Source organism: Bombus impatiens, unplaced genomic scaffold (genome assembly GCF_000188095.3).
Source record: "Bombus impatiens unplaced genomic scaffold, BIMP_2.2 scf_2222, whole genome shotgun sequence".
Lineage (NCBI taxonomy): Eukaryota > Metazoa > Arthropoda > Insecta > Hymenoptera > Apidae > Bombus > Bombus impatiens.
Genome location: NT_178641.1, coordinates 2,805,259 through 2,827,571, shown reverse-complemented (window position 1 = coordinate 2,827,571; position 22,313 = coordinate 2,805,259). Strand labels below are relative to the sequence as shown.

Sequence of the window (22,313 nt, the reverse complement as noted above, 5' to 3'; positions counted from 1 at the left end):
AAAAAAAAAAAAAAAAAAAAAATGGCTTCATCAGCAGAGACAGTGGATTTAAAATATGAAACTTTAGATTTGACGATCCGTGCTTTTAAAAGATGCAGATCCCTATATATACGCTATTGCTCACAAGTATTTTAAGATTCAATTTTTCATCGCTTCGTATCTTGCTATCTATATATAATCGCAATAACGAAGAAGAAGAAGAAGATGATTCGGATCTTTTGCCAAATTTCTGATTGAATTACGTACTATCGAAAAGACGCGAGCGATTTCGATGTTTTATATTAGCTCGTTCGAAAAGTTTCTTTCGTTTTATAAGGAAATAATGGACCACGCAACATTTTCCGTTTTATATTATTTCATCGAATTACGTATGATTATTCATTTTGTTCTGTCAAAATAAAGATCACGACGTTCGACAGATTAGGTTTCATGTTTGTATAAAGATGCGTTGTTGTAAAAGACGTGTCTGTAAAAGAACAACCTAACAACCTAATATTTCAGATCAGATGATATTCTCTTTTCATAATACTCGGCAAATTTCGCCTCGATCAGCCATTATTCGCTATCATTAAGAAGAGTATTCGTGAGAATTATTCGCTGTCGATCCGAACGACACTGCGGAATTTTAGTATCGGGGTGAAAGTCGGAACGAACGGTAATGAAATCGCTGCAATCGGCACCGAGCTTCGTTGTTTCCGCGTTTCGTCGCGCCCTAAAAAGCTACTCGTCCGTCAAGGAAGTATATTTTTTCTCGCACTCGAGCAGAAGAGAGTTGTTTGTTTGAGCTTCCGTTGAGATACGACGAGAGAAGATCGAAGGGAATAATCGCGTCTTTTTCCGGGGCTACGGGCCGCGACTGTTAATGCACGCTCCTCTACGTCCTCCCCTGCTGTTAATCGTTATTCCAACCGCGTAGCGAAACAATGCTTGCGATTTCCGCGCGCTGCTTCATTAGAATCGTTTAGGCAACGCTCACGATATATTGTCTTGGTAATATCGAATCGACGTCGCTTCCTCCGTCGCGAGAATTCGTGCCAACCGCAGTTCCTGTTCGTCGGATTACGATTGCGAATTTTTCATTTTTTCAAATTGACGGTCGTAAGCAAATTCTAATAGCGAAGCTAATTACTAAGATAGTATGAGTACACGTATGGTAGCTCACGAAAATATTGAAGTATATTTGAAAAATATTTGGAAATTTCATTAGCAACGTAGTGAGACTCGACTATCGTGCGGTGTGACCACGATCGTCTGTGTATTTGGTAATAATTTGAATAACGAAGGACAATTTGTCATTTACATGACAGTACGTGGATGTACGACATACCGTGGTTAGAAAAGTGAAGTTTCTACGTGTAATTCTAATTCGATGACCAAGGACTGTACGAAGATCACCGTGTCGTTAAGATTAATGCATTAATGAGCTAGATAGCGAAGAGCATTGACTTGGTTTAATGTCCAACGATCTTAAAACGGCATGAGATGGAAAGTAAAAAGTAAAAACTTTCTTTCTTACGTTAAGTGCACGTTGTGCACATATTTGCCAGTCTACGACACGTCCACCTACTTGCACCGTGTAAAACGAGTCACGTTCCACGAAGGATGTAATTTTCCAGTGGTTTCTTTGTCAACGAAGAAATTCGTTCTATACCAATGCTAGACAAAATACTAATTTTCGATACTCCCAATTAACTCATTATCAGCGCGTATCCTTTCTTTTTCTCCAATATCAATCTACCCAGTTTCCCTTTTATCTGAATAGTCGTATGATCAAAGAAGAGGGAAAAAACAAAAGCTCGCTTTCATGGCGTAGTCGAGACCAGTTTCGTGGCGGGGATTGATTAATCGCCCAGTTTCCAATGTGAACGAAACCGCGCGAAAAAAAGCGGTTCTGAAAGCAGTAGAGAACGGCGTTCTCCTAATTTAGCTGACACAATTTTTCTCGGCGATCGTCGCGACGCTGCAACGTCGTTTCCCCTTTGGTAGGCGTCGTCGCGCCCCACAGAGGAACCGACCATCGTATACGCAAGACGAAGAGAGTATGGTTCAAATGTCACTGTGGTTTATTTTCGTTTATATATAGAAACGAGAGAGTTCAGCCGGTGTCACTTACCCCTGACTACCGGCGACACTTGGGTCCGATGATTTCCCAAAAAGAAGGATCACCAGAATGTGATCCATCGTGGATGAGAGATTCGTCGCGTTCGTTTCGCTAGAGCTAGTCATTTAGAAAAGGACTCGAGCAAGTCTGACAGTTGTCAATATCGAATCTTTCTCTTTTAATTGTCACAAAGTTTTAAGGTTTCGGAATATTGGGCGAAAAAGGTTCCAACGAAGTTGCAAGTTACGTTGAAGCTTCTCTCTTTCTAATCTGATCGATAAGAAATCTCTTCAACTGCATCGATAGGATATTCTGCGTAATTGTTATATTTTAGAAATTCAACTGACTTTAATGACTTCGCGAAGATGATATGGAAGGTAATTTAAACTGTTAAATGGTTCTTTCCAAAGTTGATCTTCGTAGAAATTGACACGAGTAATTTTTCTTGCGCCAGAGTTTCGGAGATTTATCACTGCGGAGAGGATGTTCAGGAAGATTTGAAATAAATTATCGATGTTTCTCGAGTTCTTGGTCGAACATAGATACTGTAGGCAGACACGATTCCCGTGGCTTGGGCGCATAACCGGAAGATCGTCTTAATGCCGGTATTTAAACCATGTCGCGGTGGCAGTGGCTCTCTATTTTCGGCTCGTCTCCCCTCAATTTACCGTTCATTTCGTAACTCAATATACTTTGCGAGCTCTCCACTACGACTCTAGGATAGAATTACCTAGTGCACCACGTTGCATGCGCGTCTTCTTCGGAAGTCGTATAGACTCGCTCCGAATCGTCGTACTGTAATTGTATCTCAACAAACAGGTATTTCAATGGGAATTAAAATCGATCGCCTGGTATTATCATTTCCATCTCACATACAAGAAAGTGCACTTCGTTATCTCTTTGATCGTCGATAAAAATTGGCCTTTAATTGGCTGGCCAAACAAGATTACAGGTATCTCGGATTATGTTATTTTTCACGAAGAAACTCGTCGGCAAACAGAGAGTCTCGACGATTTGTTTGTTAAGCCTATCTTACGTAACGATTGTTTTACTTTTTATCGAACATACGGAATTTGTTATCGATAGAAAAATACAATTGGATCGAAGATTACTCGAAGAACGTAGCACGTGTTGATAATTCGCAATTAGCTGGAATTCATCGAACCCATGAGAGCTCAAGCAAAGTGCATGATCTTTACAATTAAAGCCTGTTTGCTGACACCGATGACTTGCAAAATCTTGGATAGCCGCTCAACTTTCCGTTCACTCAGCAAACAGAAACGATAGAAAGAATTCCTGAGTCGGATCATTCAAACTGTGCAAGAAGTTCCCGAAGGAATCTGAAGATAGTTGAATTTTCGAACCACCGGTGTTGTCTACGCCCCAAAGGAAATTTTACCAATATTCGCTCGATTTTTCCAATTAAAGAAAGTCAAAAAACCACTGATAAATACGAACAGTTAAAAAGAAAAAGAAACGCAATTGCTCGGTGCGTAATAGCAAGTAATCGATTCCCTTTTTCTCGTGAAACATTTTATTGCGCTTTTCTTCGAAGAGATTTCCTGATAGAAAGTGATTTCCCGAAGAGAATGGACGAGCGATAGACTAAAGAGAAAACGATATATGTGTTGAAGAGCAAGGAACTCTGGAGGATACGACTTGGCATACGTGATAAGTTGTTGCTATCTTCTTCGTTGTACACGCGATCTGCACGGTAATATACTCGTACAGGTTGTTTCACGTGCAGCAAGACGCGAATAAAATGAATCGTTAACACGAATGTTGTTATTTTTAGCATAATCTTGTTATTTCAACATCGACAGAGTTGCAGCTGTACGTCGAGCTAGCATAATATTTCACCTATTGTTTGCCTACATAGTCGTCGTTGTTTGGTTTCAATAGTGACACAAGCTACCAAGCGCCCAGTTACTGATACCTTATCACGTTCGCGACTTGAATCATTACTTAACCGCAACAAGATAAGACCAAGTGTTTTTATTCCTCGCGTATGCTGCTTTCGACGTTTTCTCGAGAAGAATAGCTATTCGAAGGCAACGTGCGGTATATTTACTCGCTCGTACCACTTGGTCATTCACTCGATATTCATGAATGGAACCGATAACGATCCTTTCCTAAACGATTCGTTTACTCCAATCAATCGATACTTGAACACTTACATAATGAAATTCTTTTCTGAATATATTACGTATCTTTTGCAAAGCAGTTTCACATTTCATTGGTACTGTAACGAGACACAACTGTCGTGATTCTGTTCGTAAAATTTGGAACTAATCCAATAGGAATGTATTATACATATAGAAAGATATGTGAGTCATTTGTTGCAGACGTATATTTAGTAAAAATCGATACAATGATTCATAAAAATATTTGAATATTTCGGAGATTTTCGCGAAGCGTATGCTTGTAATAAATGTCTTGTGAGTTCTATGATATATACATTTTCAGATTAACTTGAAATTTTAACGATATAATCATGATAATCGTGTCTCGTTACAGTGTTAATTAAATATATAAGATAGATCTGATTTCCGGCTTACATAATCTGGTAAAAAAAATTTAATAAACTGTATGAGTATCTGCAATGAAATAGGGAGTCTACTTCACTCGTAAATGGACAATCGACTCGTGAAAACGATCGTACTTCGATTCAACGTGCTCTACGATTCAGTTCAAGGGCTCTACTTGGTCGATTGATCGAACAACGCGTAGAACCATTGACAATATGCAGGCTTTACGCGCACCGTGCTTTACTTCGAGTATTGTCCCGTGTAATTTTCTATTCGTTCAGCCCTACCCTTCGAATGGAACTTCACCATAAGCGCACCATATTGCATTTGAATTCATAGCTGCGCTTTCTGCATTCTCAGACGGCAGCTCTTGTTTCACGCTAGTCATACGTGCCTGCCGTTCGTATTTATGTCGTTCAGCAACTTTTTCGGTGACCAGGATACATACGTTTCGAATCAAACGCACGTAGACTCGTTTAGATGCGCGAGAAACATGCAGAAACGCGAGGAATTTTTATGAACCCGTTCCAGACACGTCTGGGAAGTGTCTAATCGTTTCGTTGAAAATGTTACGCCATTCGAAATCGATCGGCCATTGAAAGATATGCTGCAACGAGGAAGCAGCTCTAATATTTAAATTGTATTTATTGGAAGAGAGAGAAGATGTTTCGTTGAAAAATGCAGAAGCTTACTATTATTAGATCGCTCTTGTAGAGAAATTAGAAAGTTTATAATATTAGTATTTTATTGAATATTGAATTTATGCAATCTATCAATTTCTTTAATGAATTTCGACTTCTGATTCGGTTAGGATGACGGAAAATCCTATGATGGATGGTTTTTTGGTTGTCATAGATCCGGTCTATCGTTCGTCTATTTTTGGATCCGAGGAAATAGATCCGCGTGATTTATGGATTCGGTAAGTGAAACCGACAAGGTCTAGTATGTCATTGCAAGGGAAAAGTGAAGGGTTTCATGCTCACACTAGCCGATTGGAGAATGTCGAGTCTGTGTTTAACGATCCCTGCATCAACACGATACCCTGGAAACTCGAGTAATCGTATAAATATTTGAATTTCGATTAAGAATACAATTTGGACTGTTTTAACCTTCGTGATTATGGAAATAGAAAAGTCTGGCAGAGATATCCGGGATTGGTTTCAAAGATAGAATATTCAGTAATTCAGTATCGAGCAATAGACTGGAATAACTTCTATAAAAAGCTTCTGTGAACTTCAGAGGACCTCTTTGTGCTACCAACTGCTTGCCCGAACATTATCTATTTTGTATGAGCGAAGAAAGATAATATGTCAGACGACGAGCTTCCTTTGGACGATGAATATTCTCGAATACGATGTACCACGAAAAAATTGGAACCTAAAAATATGTTTCTATTAGGAGAAGTAATTCTGTCACGCAAAGGATTCATTCGTATAAAGAACTTCAACGATAAGAATCCAGTTAAGTTCTTCGAAGATGGAATTGTGACAGTAAAAGGAAAGTAGTCAAGATATAAGGGAAAGAAATACCAGAAAAAGAATTGCAGCAATAAAGACGGAAAAAGATACCAAAGAAGGAATTGCAGCAATTAAAAAAGGACGGAACAAGTCGAATGGGAATTCCAATTTCCAAAATTCCAGAATTTTGGGAAAAGGCATGGGGGTCCAGCAATTAGAAAAAGACAGAAGAAGACAAGGGGGTTCCAATAATAAAAAGAACACAAGATAAAGATGAAGAATAAAAAAGTGAACGATAACGATTCAGCGATGTAAACAGCAAGAGTAAAAGACAGCAAAGAGAGATTTCCAACGATAGAAAAAGCAGTTCTAGAAAATTCCAACTGCTGACAAACTGTGGACACGTTAAAGAGTAAGTCGTAGGAAATCCCTCTGGAAAGAGAGGGTTATTAACCCTAGGGACTCCTTCGTCTGATATTTTGCCGCTCTTACGAACGTGAAATTGAACGTACGAGTCTCTCTTCCGACGCGTGAACTTCTGTGGAAACGGTACGCGTGCCAGACACGTGTTCAAGCCACTAACCCTGTATTTTTCTACCCTGCTTCCGTCACTAATAACACCTATTCGTCACACGCGTGTTCTTCACAAAGTTTCCAATATTGCATATCTCGTTATATTGTATATGCGTTTCATCTGTATCTTCATGTTCGGCAATAATCTATGCTCCAGTACACTTTCCATCACTTCGTTTGCTTCTCTAATTTACTATGTGGAAAAACCGAGATGCAAGTATCGATATACGCAATATTTGAAGTACATTGAGAATGAATATTATATTGGAATTCGTATAAATATTTGAATCGATGCGACGTGTGCGTCAGTAGCGCTAAATGTTAAATTATAGGCACGAGAGGGATGGGAAAGCGTGCGAAGAATTCGAAAATCTGTGTACTGGGAGGAATGGTGGGTGCTTATTCCGGAGGACCGAGAAAAAGGGGAGAGCAAGGGGTGCGGAGGAAGCAACTCGTGTGCTTTCGTGGTTTTTTGAGTGTTCCCGAAATATCCTCGTGCCGAGGGCACAGCGAAAGATAAAGAGGGAGGAAAGAGAGGGAGAGAGTGCGTTATAGTCTTAGAAGAGAGAGATGAGATGGGAATGCCAGTCTTCGGTAACTAGTCATCCTAGCAACGTGCCTTCGCGAGTTCTTGTCGGTGACAAAGGTCGTCAAAGAAGAAGATCTCGAGTTAGCTGATCTGAAGTTCCTCTGACCCGTGATTCATCGAAAACGTGTTGTTTCGACAGCGCTTTAGTCTTCTAGTGGTGTCGCCTTATCCAATTAGTGTGAACTTGTTCCTGCAAATATTATCGTACAAAGCTGAATACGATGGTTCTAAGAACACTTTAATTAATACGTCCTTCGCTTCAGTAATATTGGTGCTATTTTATATCCAAGTTAAGAACAGACTTATAAATGGATGATTTCACGAGGTTCAGGGTTTAAGAGAAGTTCGAATCGATAGAAACGCGAGTAATCCGGCTGCAATATCAATCTCGGCGTAATATTCGAGAGTCGAAGACGTAGAAACGTAGTCGATGAACGTCGAGCACGATTGAAAGTGTGTCGAAGATGCCTCTGAAAATCGAAAGTGGCACCTACACGGTGAATCCTGTGGCCAAAAAGAACGTTTCCAAGTTCCTCCTTTGGAAACACTGGCGTAGGAGGTATGACAATTTCTATTCCGACCGGCGTTTTGATTTCCAAGCGTGTACTCGTCCTACTCTCCATTTCGCGCCACTAGTTTCACCGATCTTATCTGACAGATCCTTTTCGTTAGTTGATCACGTGTATGAATCTCTCATTTGTTCTATTATTGGCGGTAATACACACGATAAACTATTGAATCTTTCAGCCTAGTATTTACATTTCACGTAATTTACGGTGAAACTTTTTCTATTAGTTGCTTTAGCGAACGAGTTCTCGCGAATGTAACGAACCGTTTTATTCATCCAACAACAACAGTTTCACTGTTTCCACTGACAGCTCTGTTAAACTCGGCTCGCGATATCTTCTCTTTTCCGAGCCAGTTTCCAGTGTTTCTTCTGAACTCGTGCTCGTTAACGTTGTGGCTAACGAGCTGTAATTTAATTACTTGATTAAGAGATGAATCTTGATAAAATTCGGCTAACTAGCAACGACACGCGATTTCTTCGATCGGCGAACGCACGAGGATTCTCGTGACGCTTTGACATTTTCTATGGTTCCCCACCACGTTCATTCCCACGCGTGTACGTCTACATTCATCATCAATACGTTCACGATCAAGCATGATCCGATCACCTTGCACTATCTTGGCATACCTTTGCTTCGCTGCACGTCTCATGCAATGCTCTTTTAATCCGTAACACCATTTGCATACAGACGAACTAGCGCTCGATCAACCGCACTTATGCAACTCGTGAAAGAAAAACATAAAGAAACAATACCGACTGGAATCTTCTAAAATTGTCCTGTGGAAATGTTTGAAATTAGATACACTGATGGCCAGAAGTGTCAGGACACTTATTAACTTATTGTATATCGATGAATTTCCTATGTGATTTATTACAAACCTGTTATTTTATTGCCATTATATGTGAAGCAAGATTTAGAATTTTCCAACGAATGTAACACGAATTAGGTGTCCTAATACTGTACGGTGTATGTAACCTGTCGTTTGAAAAGTGTGATTATACGAAACCGCGTGTATAACTAACAGTCTTAGTTTTTAACAAAATTGAAGGTTTTATTCACTGTGAATGTGTACGTCCTTTACACGAAGAATGTAAAATATGCAAATTAATTGGCGTGACGTTACAACTGTCTGATTAATACGATTTAAAACAGATCGAACGTATCACTCGCTCGACAATATCGATTGCTCGTTGCACACAGACCACCTTACGTTCCTTTTCTATAATGCATGCGATTCTCGAAAGCGAATCGTACTCGATCGATGCACCAGCTTGCACTGCCTTCTGATTCTGCACAACCCCATGCGATTCGTGCAAAATCGGTATAAGCCTCGGCAACGATTAGCGTGCAATTAGTGCCGCGTTAATTCAACCGAAACAACTCAGCAGGCAGTTAGAAAACAATCGCAAATAGCGATGCAACGTTTCATCTATTTCAGCAGCTCATCTTTCACTGTTCTCTACTTCTAGTTTTACTAGTTTTTTCTTTTTTTTTTTAGACTCCTTCTAGCTACGCTTTCAATCCTAAATTCGAAGCTATACAGGGTATTCCACGAATCGGTCGCCACGATATTTGATCTGGGTTTCTTTTTCTTTTCTCTTTTTTCTTTTTTTTTTTGTTAAACTGTCAGAACCAGTTCAGATATCGTGTTGACCAATTTATGGATCGCTCCGTATACTTTTGTCTTCATCGCTATTTGCACGTCTAAACGCGTTATAAAACATACGGTAGAACCTCGATCGCCTGAACATCAATCAATGTAAAATTTCACGATGGTCCCTCGTAAGAGAAATTGAGACACCAGAACAGAAATAATTTTTATTCAGAAGTTGTCTTTCCTGTTTAGAACAATTCAAAATAAGTGATCTCCGGGGACTAAAAAAGCTAGCTCGGATAATCGGGGTTCTATAGGTAGTAGATTTTACGTTAAGAGAAAAAAACGTGAAAGCTGGTGCTACATATCGACAGATACGTGGATTTATTACGACGGACTCGTCTGTATTCTGCCACCGGTCGATTCATAAAATTAGATCCACGCTAATAAAGTTTACACACGCGTTATTTGCTTTTTAAAGTCACGGGGCCACGCGGCACCTCTCTCTCTCTCTCTCTCTCTCTCTTTTCGTGATTCACGATGATAAAATTGTTTGCTCATCCAGTGGCACGATTATGCGCGAAATTACCGAGGTTCACGGAGCATGCAGTTTCGTTAAGCAATCTTGTAATTGTTTTGTAGGATTTTCCGCCTTGCTTTCAACCGTGAACACACCGCAGTGAAACGAATTACGCTATTTTCCGCGAAACAATCGAGCATTTTAAAACGTTTATCTCGAAACGTTTCTCGGTGAATCTAATTCGATTTAAGCTCGATCCCACGATAACGCAATTTCTATTTAAACGCACTACGTGACTAAACGATCGTTCTAACGTTGATTAAAAAGGTCTAGTGAAAGTCAACGTCGGGATTAGCCGGTTTGCTGCAAGATAGCACCAGCTTTCAATTAATATCCACGATGCCCTCGAGCTTCGTTCCATCGTGGAAAAAACAGTCGATTCACCTACTGGTGCGGTTTCTGTCGTTAAAAAGGGAACGAAACAAGCGGAACGACTCGAGCTTGATGCTAACTCGTTCCGCTTTCTCGTGATCATTGCCGTTTACATACCGTCGATAATTTTCCTGCTCGAAGATACAGAAAATTGAGCGTTCCGCGATAGGTCGTGATGTCTCATTTAGTTCGTGAAATCGACGCGTTTTTCGCTTTTGATATTTTTCCACGTGAATTGAGAGGAACGACTCGAGAGCATCGGATCATTACCAACGAAATTCCATGGATTAATCACGTCGAAGATGATGGATTTTATTCGCGATAATTGGACTTTTATTGTTGCTCTAGACTTTTACTTAACAAATTAGGATATTTGCATGTTTATAGGAAATTTGAAAGTATAGAAATGCACACGCTGCACTTGATACTCATAATTACAAAACCATTTAAAAATTTCTAACTCTCGTATTTTATATTCTGCGAAGTTTCTAATTCTTGTAACTAATATGGCAAGAAACGAGATATACCACGCTAGAAATTATATTCAGAAACAATATTTCCCCGAGAACGGGTAGGTTATATTCTCTTTAATAAATAAGTGAAAAAATATATGATGAATGAAAGAAAGAAAAATTCGTAAATAAATAAATCTACCCTGCATCCATCATCTTCGTACGAGCAAGGAAACATCTTGAGAAAAAACAAGCAAATCCTCGATATGTTTCCTCGTAAAGAATCTTAGAGGCTCGTGACTGAGGTTCACGAGAGAAAAAAAATAGAAAAAATAGAGATGGGAAAGATCGACGAACAAAAAGGAAACAAAAACTCAACAGTGTGCACGAGGACCGCGGAGACGAGGATCGTCGACGAGCTTGCGGGCAAACACGTGGTGGCAGCGAGGTAGCGGGCCTGGAGGACGTCGGCGATTGCTGCGCCGCGACGCTGACGCCGTCGGTCCCAGGCGCCGCCGGCATCAGATCCAATCGCCGTACAAGGCCGCTCTCTCTTGCAGTACAACCTCTTAATTATCGACGCTTCGATCCGGACCCGAAAATCGCCATCGACATCGTCACCGGCCATCATCCTAACATGACTAGCCAGGAGAGCATCGGCAGCTGCAGTCTGGACGTCGATCAGTCCGCGTCCGACCGATCAGGTTGGCTATCTTCGATGTCTAGCGTTTTCCAATAGGGGCAGAGTTCACAACATTTAGAAAAATTTTGGTCTGTGTAATTTTTGTCACGCGAATACGTCATTCCTGTTACAGCAGATCAACGAGTTAATGAGAAATTAGGTGTAAGGTTTCATTGAAAATAGCGTGTAAACATTTTGTCTTCAGTACCAGAAATTCTGTCATAAGACGATAATTGAGAACGATAACAATTGAAGGATTTGCGGCAATAAGGAGACAGTATTAATAGTATTTATTGAAAGAGGAAAGACAATCAAGGTTTTCATAGCGATAAATGTAAAAATTAGTTCTACGAATATCAGTTGACTATGAATTTATAGCATTTGGAAAAGTGATTCGACTTTGAGCTGGTGTTTGCTGAATTATTCAAATTATTGAAAAGTAGAACTGCCTTCTTATTGAAGTTCCTTTAATCGATGATACTGTACCTCGTTTTAGAAGTCCTTTGTCACATTTACGGCCAACAAAATCTCACGCTAGTTCTACAGGGATACGTGTATCACGATATACATACATATAATAGATACTAGTAAATAGGATATATGATAAGCACATAGGATGTAAACCAGAAGCCATGCGAAACTGAAAGGATTACAATAAATAATAAAAATACGATAGACATTGATGATGATGATGATAACATCCATATATTTGTTCTATCGCATTGGCCAAAACGATAGTTCATCGGAACACGCATCCATCATAACCACAGCCTTAAGTGGCGATTATTTAGCGAATTCTTATATTTTACTCGAGAACACGTATGTAGTACATATATCGTGATACACGTATCTCTACTGCGTGAAAGTATTCGTAAACGAACTAAGAACGAGTAACTTTAAAGTCAAGTTCACGGAATGTCTACAAATCTGTGGAATTCAAGGGTCATCATGCAATGACCTTGCACTTGACGCATCGAAGGCCATGCAGAACGATCACACGTTGATCAACTCTCGCGCAACGAATTTTAGGCGAGACGATCTTGGTACGTTCAAGGTTATCGGTTCCCTCCACCTTCCTGTGGATCGTTCCTTTTTGCTCGGCCCCGCGGTGTCGATCGAATTTAGATCGTAGGCGAGTGCAGCAAGTGCAGGGCACAGCTTCTTTCTATCGTCAGTGCCAAGAGGAGCAGACGAGCAGAGAAGAGATGCAGAGAGGCGGTCTTGTCTCTTTTGCATCGTGACTCGGCCAGCCTCTTGCCATTCCAGGGTTATTCCTGTGTCGCGTTTCGAACGGGCACGTTTCAACCTTCCCGTGGTCTCTCCTCGTATCTGCTTCTATTTTCCGCTGGGAAAACGCTTTTCCATTTTTTCGATGGTTTCTCTTCATTATTCTTCATGGGATTCGCGTTAAAGTGTATCATTCGGATCGCGCGTTCGACTCGATTTGCGAAAGATTCGCATCGAGCGTGAACCACACGCGACCCCATTGCAGTCAGCATTGCGTGCTCGCGTCTCAAAATTATTATTCTACCGGACGTAATAAACATGGACGACTAGGGTGTGAAAAGCAGGCTGAGAAAGTGTATCAAGGAATTACAAAAGCATAGGCCTGCCTGTAATTAGAGCAAACCTTGCGAAACCAACAGAGGCTTCTGCTTTACAGAGAACACCATAGACACTATATCGAAGAAAACGTTGCACAGTCTGAATTTATCTTGCAACGGTGACTCGGCGTCTCAGGCGGAGAAGTTGGCAAACGGTAGCAGTGAAACGCTGCAAAAGTCCAATTTAACTCCAGATGAGAAATTAAATGTCAGCAATGGTCATCGAAACAGTCCAGAGCCAGAGCAGCTGACAGTGAAGAAACCGAGTTACTTAGGTCTGGCTTGTAGCATCAGTGGCTATTCGGGGATCAACAGATACGACAGCAAGCTCAGGGAAGGATTTCGATCGAGGGACAGCAGCCCTGGGACCAGGTTGATCAATAGAGACACCAGCCCGGCAGGTTTCAGGTAAAATATTTATCAATCAGACTGCAATGTTTTTTAATCTCTTCTTCTCCCTTTAACTGAGTTGCTCCTCGATCAAACGCTTCTACTGTCACAGATTTAGAAGTTAACAAACACAGGTCAATTTCAGTTAGTTCTGATAGGGAAAATGAAAAAATATATTTAGCGTACTAACATTAGTCATAAGTAATTGTACTTAGCATATGTGTTACTTGTACTGTCACGAGGTGAATAAAGATAACAATAAGGAACAAACTTTTATAAAGTTTTCTGGAAGTTCAATGGATGTTAAAATATTTCAGATCAAACGAAAATCTCAACGTGCCAGCGCACCCTTATACACCTAAGAGCCAGTCAATTTCACCCCTAGCGATGGATAGACAAAACGGTTTTTCCAACGGTCTGAAGGAGGAGTGTAAAGTGGAGACTTACAGGGAAGCCAGAAGTTCCATAGGAATCTATCAGGGCTACTCCGAGGTTGACAAAGGAGTGTTGCACACTACGTTCCCTGATATCAGTCCAGTTCAAGCTTCTACACCTACGAAACGTAGCCCTGGAGTATCGCAGATGATGTCTTGTAGTCAACAGAATAAACATTTCTCAGTGTCGTCTCCAAAGCAACCTACTGTTAACCGTAAGTACTTGATCACAAATATATCTCAGACAAATAAAATTTGTATTCCCTATTTTTACTATTACCATTTTTATTGGAACTTTCATTCATAAATTGTTTGCAGTTTCGAATGCTTCGTTTGGCGATACGAGTATAATAAACGGGGCCACAGAGGAGGTGGAAAATCAGGTGGTAAACAGCACCACGAGCAGCGAAAAATCTTTCATTCAGCAACGAGTAGAACGGCTCTACGGTCCTGGAGCTCTAGCACAGGGTTTTTTCTTCAAACGTAGCACCAGCAGACTGAGCACTAGCGACAGCAGCTTTAATAAGTCTAGTAACAACAACGACGTATCGGCTGACAATGCGAATACCGAGGAGTCTTTGAAAAATTTGCCAGTGTTAAGACACCTGAGACCAGAGTTCCGAGCTCAACTTCCTGTGGTTAGCCCTAGAAGACCTACCGATGGTTCGGAACAAATTCTCAAGCCTTTGCAAAGGTAACTTTTCTTTAAATATTTCATTCATATTTCTGGATCTTTCGACATCGCATTCGCATTAATCAGGAGAAAATCCGGTTCACCTTCACCGGAGAAAATGCATATGTTACCTATTCATTCGATCATTGTCATACAATTTGCAGACTTCTTGATTTATGATATTATCGACTAGATTATCATCTATTCGCTACCCAGACAATATTATAAAATTGTATTTCAAAGGTAACTGTGCGGCATATAATCACACAGACAGAGAGTCTCTTGCACAATTATGAGAAGTTATAAATTATAGATTTCTCTTGCCCAATTTTATCATTTTACATTGAAGAGGGCAATTAGTAGATGGCTTGCAGTTTGTAAAATTGACGTGTAGAACTTTATCCGTTTCATTACTAAACGTATTGCTGTTATGCAAGAAAATTTATTAGCATTGATAACTTGCTACCGATGACATAAAATTTCGCTAATAATATCAGTTCGCTTGTGCAAGAGAACCCTGGCGGAGTTGAAGTGTCAAGGGAAATACAATTACGCATTTTTTCATCGTTAGGGTAACGCCAGTGTCACGTAAGGTCGAGCAGAAACCAAAAATACCAGCAGCTACGAATTTAGACGTAAATCTAGCGGACAGTGGAGCACAAAAGCTGAATTCTAGCGTGACCAGCATCCCAGATCAGCAGCCAGCTGCTCCAAAAGTAGTTCTACCTGTCTTAGAACCGAGCGCCAGCTCGACAAACGTGGCGAAACAGGTTGAGGAGGCGGAGAAAACGGTCGAAGAGAAAAATGGGCATTACTTCATGAAGGTACGCCTAACTGGAATAGAGCATGTCGAAAGAAACGTTTATTCGCATTCTTTGCTTCATTGTTGCAGCTGCTGAAACAGGAGACGGACAGGCTGCTCTCGTTAGCCGCGTCAGCAGAAGCGGAATTGGCCAGTGACGATACTGTTGCACTTCCGGAAGAAGCAGCCGGAAAACTGCGGTCAGCTGCAGGCAAAGCTAAATTGCTCACTTCGCAGAAGATGCAACAGTTTGAGGGGCTGTGCCAGAAAAATATTGTATGGCTTTCGTATATCGCTTTCCTAATAAGATTGTTAAATTTAGAATAACATTCAGATGATAAACAACACTCGTATTACCAACCATATACACTCCCGGTCATAAGTATTACGACGCTTTTTGGTTTCATAGAAAACATGATAAAATTATTAAAATTATTGTAAATTATGAAGAAAATGAGTAATCGGGCAAAGTTTAATACTCATGTATAAACGCTTAAGACTATGTGGACACTTCCTTATCTCTGACAACATTTTAATTGCAAAATTGTAGATAAATCGAAACATAAATTAGTATATATACATTTATGTACATATATTGAATATTCCATTTTTGTTGTAGAATCAAGTGCCTGGCGAAGAGTTCCCAACAACGAACGAGGATTTGGCGGGCTTCTGGGACATGGTGATGCTGCAGGTGGTTCAAGTAAACGAGCTATTCGATCAGATAGAAAAGTTACGCAATTCTCAGTGGCAAGAGGTATGTTCAGTTTCTGTTCACCCTCAGACAATCAATTCCTTGAAGCCTCCTGGGAAAAATTTTTATTCTCACAACAATACCGATAACGTAACGCCACCTGAATCGTCTTCCCGTATATCCTACTCGCACTCTGTTTCCAATAAGCGTGTACGATTCGATGATGCAACGTTTACCGACCCGGAAGAATCGAATCAGGTGAAAAAAGATTTCTATATCTCTCAAGTACCTGACTATGTAGCGCTTGAAATGCGTTTGTGCGACGATGCGTTTCAAGTTCTAACCCTTTCCCAAAATTTAGAGGAATATGAGAACCATTGCGACGATTATGAAGTAGATTATAATGAAAGTAATACGGTTCTTTTTAAAGATATAACTGAGATACAAACGATAAAAAATGATAGTTCTCCTCTTAAACCATGCACTTCGTACGTCATCAATTATGTGAACAGATTACAGCATGATATAAGTCCATTTTACTTTGAAAATTGTAAACAATCATCCTCTGATCTGTATCTTCGTGATGACTTTATTGAGAAGAATATTTCACCGAAATTTCAAACGATATTTAGAAAAGACGATGATGAATTGAAACAGCAAAAGCATGATCATTCTTTAAGTAAAGGACAGAATAATTATTCAGAATTGTTCACAAAAGATACGCAAAAGGATATAAAAAGAAATGAAAATAACGCAACCAACTTGAAGACTATTTCTTCATCCAGTAAAAGAATTGTATCTGCGGATAAAAGAATGGGAAAGGTTCGACCGAAAGCTAAATCCTATAGCTCCACAGGGAGAAATCTGAACCAGGAGATCCAGATAAAAAATGGTCGAAGAACAAGATCGCATACTCCAGAAAACAGGCCTCGAAAAAACGATTCAATTAAGTCAGGTATCGGCGACGAGCAAAAGTCTTGTAATTTAAAGCCAGTCATTATCCACAAAAGGGGCGAAGAGAAAGTTCCTACTCCATCAAAAATTGACAAGTTTCCTTATAAATCTTTCGCTGCGCATAAAGGAAGTGTTAAAAAACTTAGGCATAACGTCACATTTTCAAACGACATTAAAGAACTACCGCCAACAAGAAAAGATATTTCATCTGTTGATTGCAACGTTGTGAACATGACAAAATCATCTACAAAAAATTTATTGCACGCTAAACCAAAAAAGATGTTAAAAATGAAGAATGCGAAAAAATTGAGTCATAATTATTATGAAAGGTGTAATCTCTCTGTCGTAAGCGAAGTCTGGTCGAATCTCGATTTTGTGTATAATAATAAAAAGTCTCAAAGGAAATCCGATGCATATGAAGAAAATTGTACGTTTGCTGGGACGTGGAACGTAAGAAAGCAAGCAAAAGAATTAAAAAAAGAGCAGGTGGAAAAATTAAGAAAGGAGCAGATAAAGGAATCCCCCCAAAAAATCGAAAAAGAAGCAGAAATTTCATCTGTAATATCCGATAATATTTTTTGGAGACTAAGCGACTCGAAACCTTTCATTCCATTGTCCCCAGAAACGCTACGCCAATTAAGACAAATCTATAATGTCGAAAATTATTTATCTTCAACTGTGAACAAATCTGAGAAACTAGAAAGAATGAAGGTTTACGACAAGAAAAGGAAACAAACTTTCAAAATCGTGGAAGACGAATCTTTGAAAAAAATGGTTTCTCGCGGAATCACGTCTGATCTTTTGGATAGTCGTTCGGAAAATAATTTTTTGAAACGATTGGACACCCAAGATACAAATTCTGTAAGCTTACAAGATAATTTCGAGACGGCAAGCGAAACTCTAAATCCTATACCGGAAAGTCACGATTTTTCCATGCAATGTATAAATTCTCTCGCGAATTTGGTGCCCCGTGTAGCGAACAATAAAAATAAATCGACTCTCGTTATAAATAATATTACAAATAATATTCCAACATGGCCAATCAAGGATGGTGAGATACGGAATTTTCTCTCTACTTTAATATCCTCCATAAGTTCTGAGATTGTGTCGAAAGTTACGAAACATAGTAGTTCTAAATTAAAAAATCGAGTAAGCATCAAAAAACTAAGTTATGGTGTAATTACGAAAAACATAAAATCTAAGTCTAATGCCAATGTAAACGTTATCATGGATATTTCGCAACATGTTCGTTCAAATTTCGTTTCTAGTCGTTTACCAAATAGAAAGAGTGGAAAAAGTATTATATCTACTGACCTCGACAATTATCTGCCATTGAAAAAAGGCTTTCACGTGAATAGTTATTTAGAAGATACGAAATATATGCAATTATTTCCGAATAATATCAAATTTCACACAAATTCGTCAAATACTAAGAGTTTCCCTATTAAAGTAAAACACATGTGTACGTTTCTTAAATCAAATCGAACCCTTTGTCGATTATCGTTGTATTTGTACATATATGGTATTCTGAGTCTTGTTTTTATATTTCTAAAAATCACCGCGTACGACGAATCTTCGTACTCATGTATTCTGAATCCTAGGATTTTGTATAATTTGTACTAAATGAATCATTATTAGCAGCGATCAACTATACCCTCTTGCGTTTGTAGAATAAAAGCCCTCTTCTTCCTCCTTCGGTATTTTTCCTAGATTTTTGTCAAAATACCCAAGTAACGAAGATTAAGAAAACAGTGCTAGAAAAGCTGTAAGAAGAAATCCGAGAAGGATCCTTTTTCTCTAAGTATGTTTTACTTATTTCTATGTATCTATAGGAAATGTAAAAGTGTAAAAGTGTATGTGATGCATGTAACATGTACAGATATTCGCAATTTCCACTTTCTCCTTTTTTTTTACCTTTCACCTGTACTTCTTTCACCTGTACAATTTAATTCCTGACATTTCTTTACTTCTATCAGTCCTTAACATAGACGGTACCATTATTTTCTATTGCTAGTGCTTCATTACATTTGTAATATCTTTTGCAGACTGTACCAGAGAAAAAGACAGTTGCTTCAGCTCCGCAGAATGGCACCACTGCCAAACGTCGCGTCACGCCAATTCACAAACCAAAATCCACAGCTAACAGCGAAGCAAACAAGAAGGCAAGAGAAGCAAGAGAACAAGCTCGAAGGCAACTGATCGAAGAGAGAAGACGAGCGATGCGCTCGAAAGCGCAAAATTCCGAGAATACCGTGAAGATCTTCGCCCCCGATACGTAACGATAAAAAGAGGGGCGGATCTATTCAGCAATTCGTAGCAGCGTTTCCGGCGACGCTTAATGCCTCGAGCCCAAATCAAACTGCGGTATTTTGTATGCATTTTCTTAAACAACTCGAATCTCGAGCAGACTGACGATTAATTCTGAAAGCTTCTTAATTGACGATTAATACGATGCTCGTTGTTGCGTCTGGATCCACTTAATAAATAGATTAATGACAATTAAACATCAGATTGCTCGGTATGGAGTTGACTATAAACAATAATTATCGATATGCTTCGAACTACAATCAAACTCGCTTTATGTCGTTAATAGAGTTGAGCGTTGTGGGACAGCATACGAGCAATAAGAGCGATTCATGTAATTGATAAATATTTAGTGCGATCGGTTTTTTTAAGGATTGACTTTTAGTAAATATAAAAAGAGCCGGATCGATCGGGAGATTAAGTTTTTAACGTTTTAAATGTACGATATTTTATTACGATGTTTCCTCGTCTCACGCTCTTAAATGTTTCTCTTCGATTTTGTACACGCTGTGATGTTTCGTGCTAATCTTGTTACGTTTTATAACAATTTACGCTGTCGTTCGATTTCTACGTATTTAATGTTCACTTTACGAACGGAATAGCACAGTAACAGTTGAGCATCTTCGGCTCTTTGTTTCTATTTCATGTTTCTTTTTGTAAGATACTATGTCAAAGAATATGTTACTCGATGAGAAAAAAAAGCAAATCAGAATAAGTGATTGGGGAGAAAATGAATTGTAAAAAATCATTTCTCAATTTTCATAGTAGAAAGGAAGGGATAAAGACTACCCTTTGCCCATTGAATCTTTTTTGCAAGAAAGCTGAAAAGTAGTTACTCGAGTAAAGCGGCCAGATCATATTTCTATATGGTATTTCTAGCGATCATGAGTAACTTATATTTATACGAATAGCATGAACGATCGACGATCGCTGATAAACGTTAATGATCAGCAAGATGAAGGTAGAGAAGTTTATAACTAATCGTGGAAGTTAGTCAAAACTTAGGAACTTAATAAACCTGGTTTAAGGACTGCAAGACAAGAGATATACTCGAGAAATATTGGTTGCCTTGAGCCAGGTATAATTTTTATCTTGTAGTTCATGTATATAATATTAACGATCGTTCGAAAAAAGCGAACAATCAACCGTGCTCGCCTAAGAATTTCTGCTTGCAAAACGATCGGGATCGGGATAGATCGCGAGTTGCAGGTTAAACCAGAAAAAGATTCCTATTATTTTTACTATCTATACTGTTTCTGTAACTCTCGTAACAATTAATTGATATTATTATTTTAAACTCGATCGTTAGTTTGATCGCATTAATACCTCTCACGAGGAAATCGGTTTCGGAAAAAATATCGTAGTTGTGAATAGATCTTGCGAATTACCTGACAGACAAAAGGTGAAAGATTCTTCAGAAGAGTCCCTGCGCAAACATCGTATGGACCCACGTTTGTCTAAACTGACATTCCCGTAGAGACGGTCTCGAAACACCCGATAGTTTAATTCCCATGTTAATTTTAAGGTGTATCTGGTAGATAAACTGACGTTAGCAGATATAATTTAGAGCTGGCCCAACCAAAAAACACGCGCTATCTAATTAAATACTCGGTATGATGAATGTGTCGCGATTTTCACGATGGTATTGACTAATGTGCTGACAAATTTATAATTCCATGCGCGTTAAAATTGCAAAGAAAACAAAATAAAGAATAAAGCGAAAAGATGGAAAGGAAATTTCTCGAAGCATCGTTCTGCTTACTAATATGCAGTAACGCGTATCAATCTGCGTTATTTATTGACTGTTGATTCCCTTGGTGCCTTGATTATTTATACGTGTGTACATAAAATCGACTGACAACCGACGATTCGACGCGATATCACGTGCGATCGCTTTTGATCGCACGTGCCACAGACCCATCGAAAGACAACAAGCGAGTCGATAAATGAGAATGAAATGAAAACACGTTGGAAGCTTCTTTTTTTTAATTAGTTGGTGGGTTCATTGATCAGTTTTCTTGCACAATATTCACGATCATGGATAGAGAGACAAATAAGGAATCAGGATCATATAATTTTGTTCTCATTTATCCGTTCTGCCTAAAGACGAAAACAAATTTTGGTAACGATTTATTTTAGATTTCTAGCGAATCCATCAGAATTTTCTATAAAACGTCATCCTGAGTGAGAAACGATTAATTTTTTTAATGTATCAACCGTGTGCCGCCAGCGACTGTAAATAAGCGTGAGAGAATATTGCGTGGCTGAAACAGCGAGCGATTACAAGCAAATTAATCGTGTAATTTTCAGAAACCGTTGTATACCGATATGAACATTGGCCAGCACGACAGAATTCACGCGTATTGCAACTCGTTTTTCGTACTCTGTTAGTTCTCTTCGTTCTTAGTTGCATCCTCGATATACTGTGTATAGTCCTTGTTTAGGGGCTCACCTTAATCCACACGTAGTAATTTATATTCAGAACAGTTCCCCGTTGCTTTTATAGGGACCCATATGCCACATAGCTTTTCAAGAGATCGATCCAAAGCGTATATAAGGATAATCGTCGTGACAACCACAATCATCACGTTTCTCAAAATGTATTGTCTCTATTTTTTAATTCGCCGAAAATTTCACTAGAATTTGGAATTACGTCGTTCTTGAGAGAAAAATGTCCTGTGTTTTTATCTCATGAGAAATCGAAACTGATTTTCGGAAACGACAGGAAGCGCAAATTTTTTACTTATCGATGGGAAAAGATTCGATGTCTGTTAAACGCGTCGATCATCGAACGTTCCCTTTCTCTTTTTTACGCGAATAAACAATTACGATTATTTATTTATTAGATACTAGTAAGCTGTCCATACACCTGTTCTCAATGAATTAATAAAAAATGATAGAAAAACATGCAAATTTATTTTAGTAAAAAGAAACACGAATGATAGGGAAGTAGGAAGGACA

At 39.1% G+C, this 22,313-nt stretch overlaps 1 protein-coding gene across 4 annotated transcripts in view; it reads left to right on the top strand.

Annotated features, from left to right (window-relative positions):
• Positions 1–22,257, top strand: part of LOC100741120 — a 41,909-nt gene extending 19,652 nt beyond the window's left edge. For all 4 annotated transcript variants that reach the window (XM_012393071.3, XM_012393069.3, XM_012393070.3 and 1 more), the window contains exons 7-14: positions 11,197–11,519; positions 13,161–13,509; positions 13,809–14,140; positions 14,244–14,619; positions 15,170–15,422; positions 15,491–15,676; positions 16,020–16,157; positions 19,094–22,257. In XM_012393071.3, coding sequence (XP_012248494.1) covers positions 11,197–11,519; positions 13,161–13,509; positions 13,809–14,140; positions 14,244–14,619; positions 15,170–15,422; positions 15,491–15,676; positions 16,020–16,157; positions 19,094–19,327 — 2,191 coding nt within the window. In that variant the 3' untranslated portion in view covers positions 19,328–22,257. The remainder of the gene's footprint in view (positions 1–11,196; positions 11,520–13,160; positions 13,510–13,808; positions 14,141–14,243; positions 14,620–15,169; positions 15,423–15,490; positions 15,677–16,019; positions 16,158–19,093) is intronic.
• The last annotated feature ends 56 nt before the right edge of the window (positions 22,258–22,313 follow it).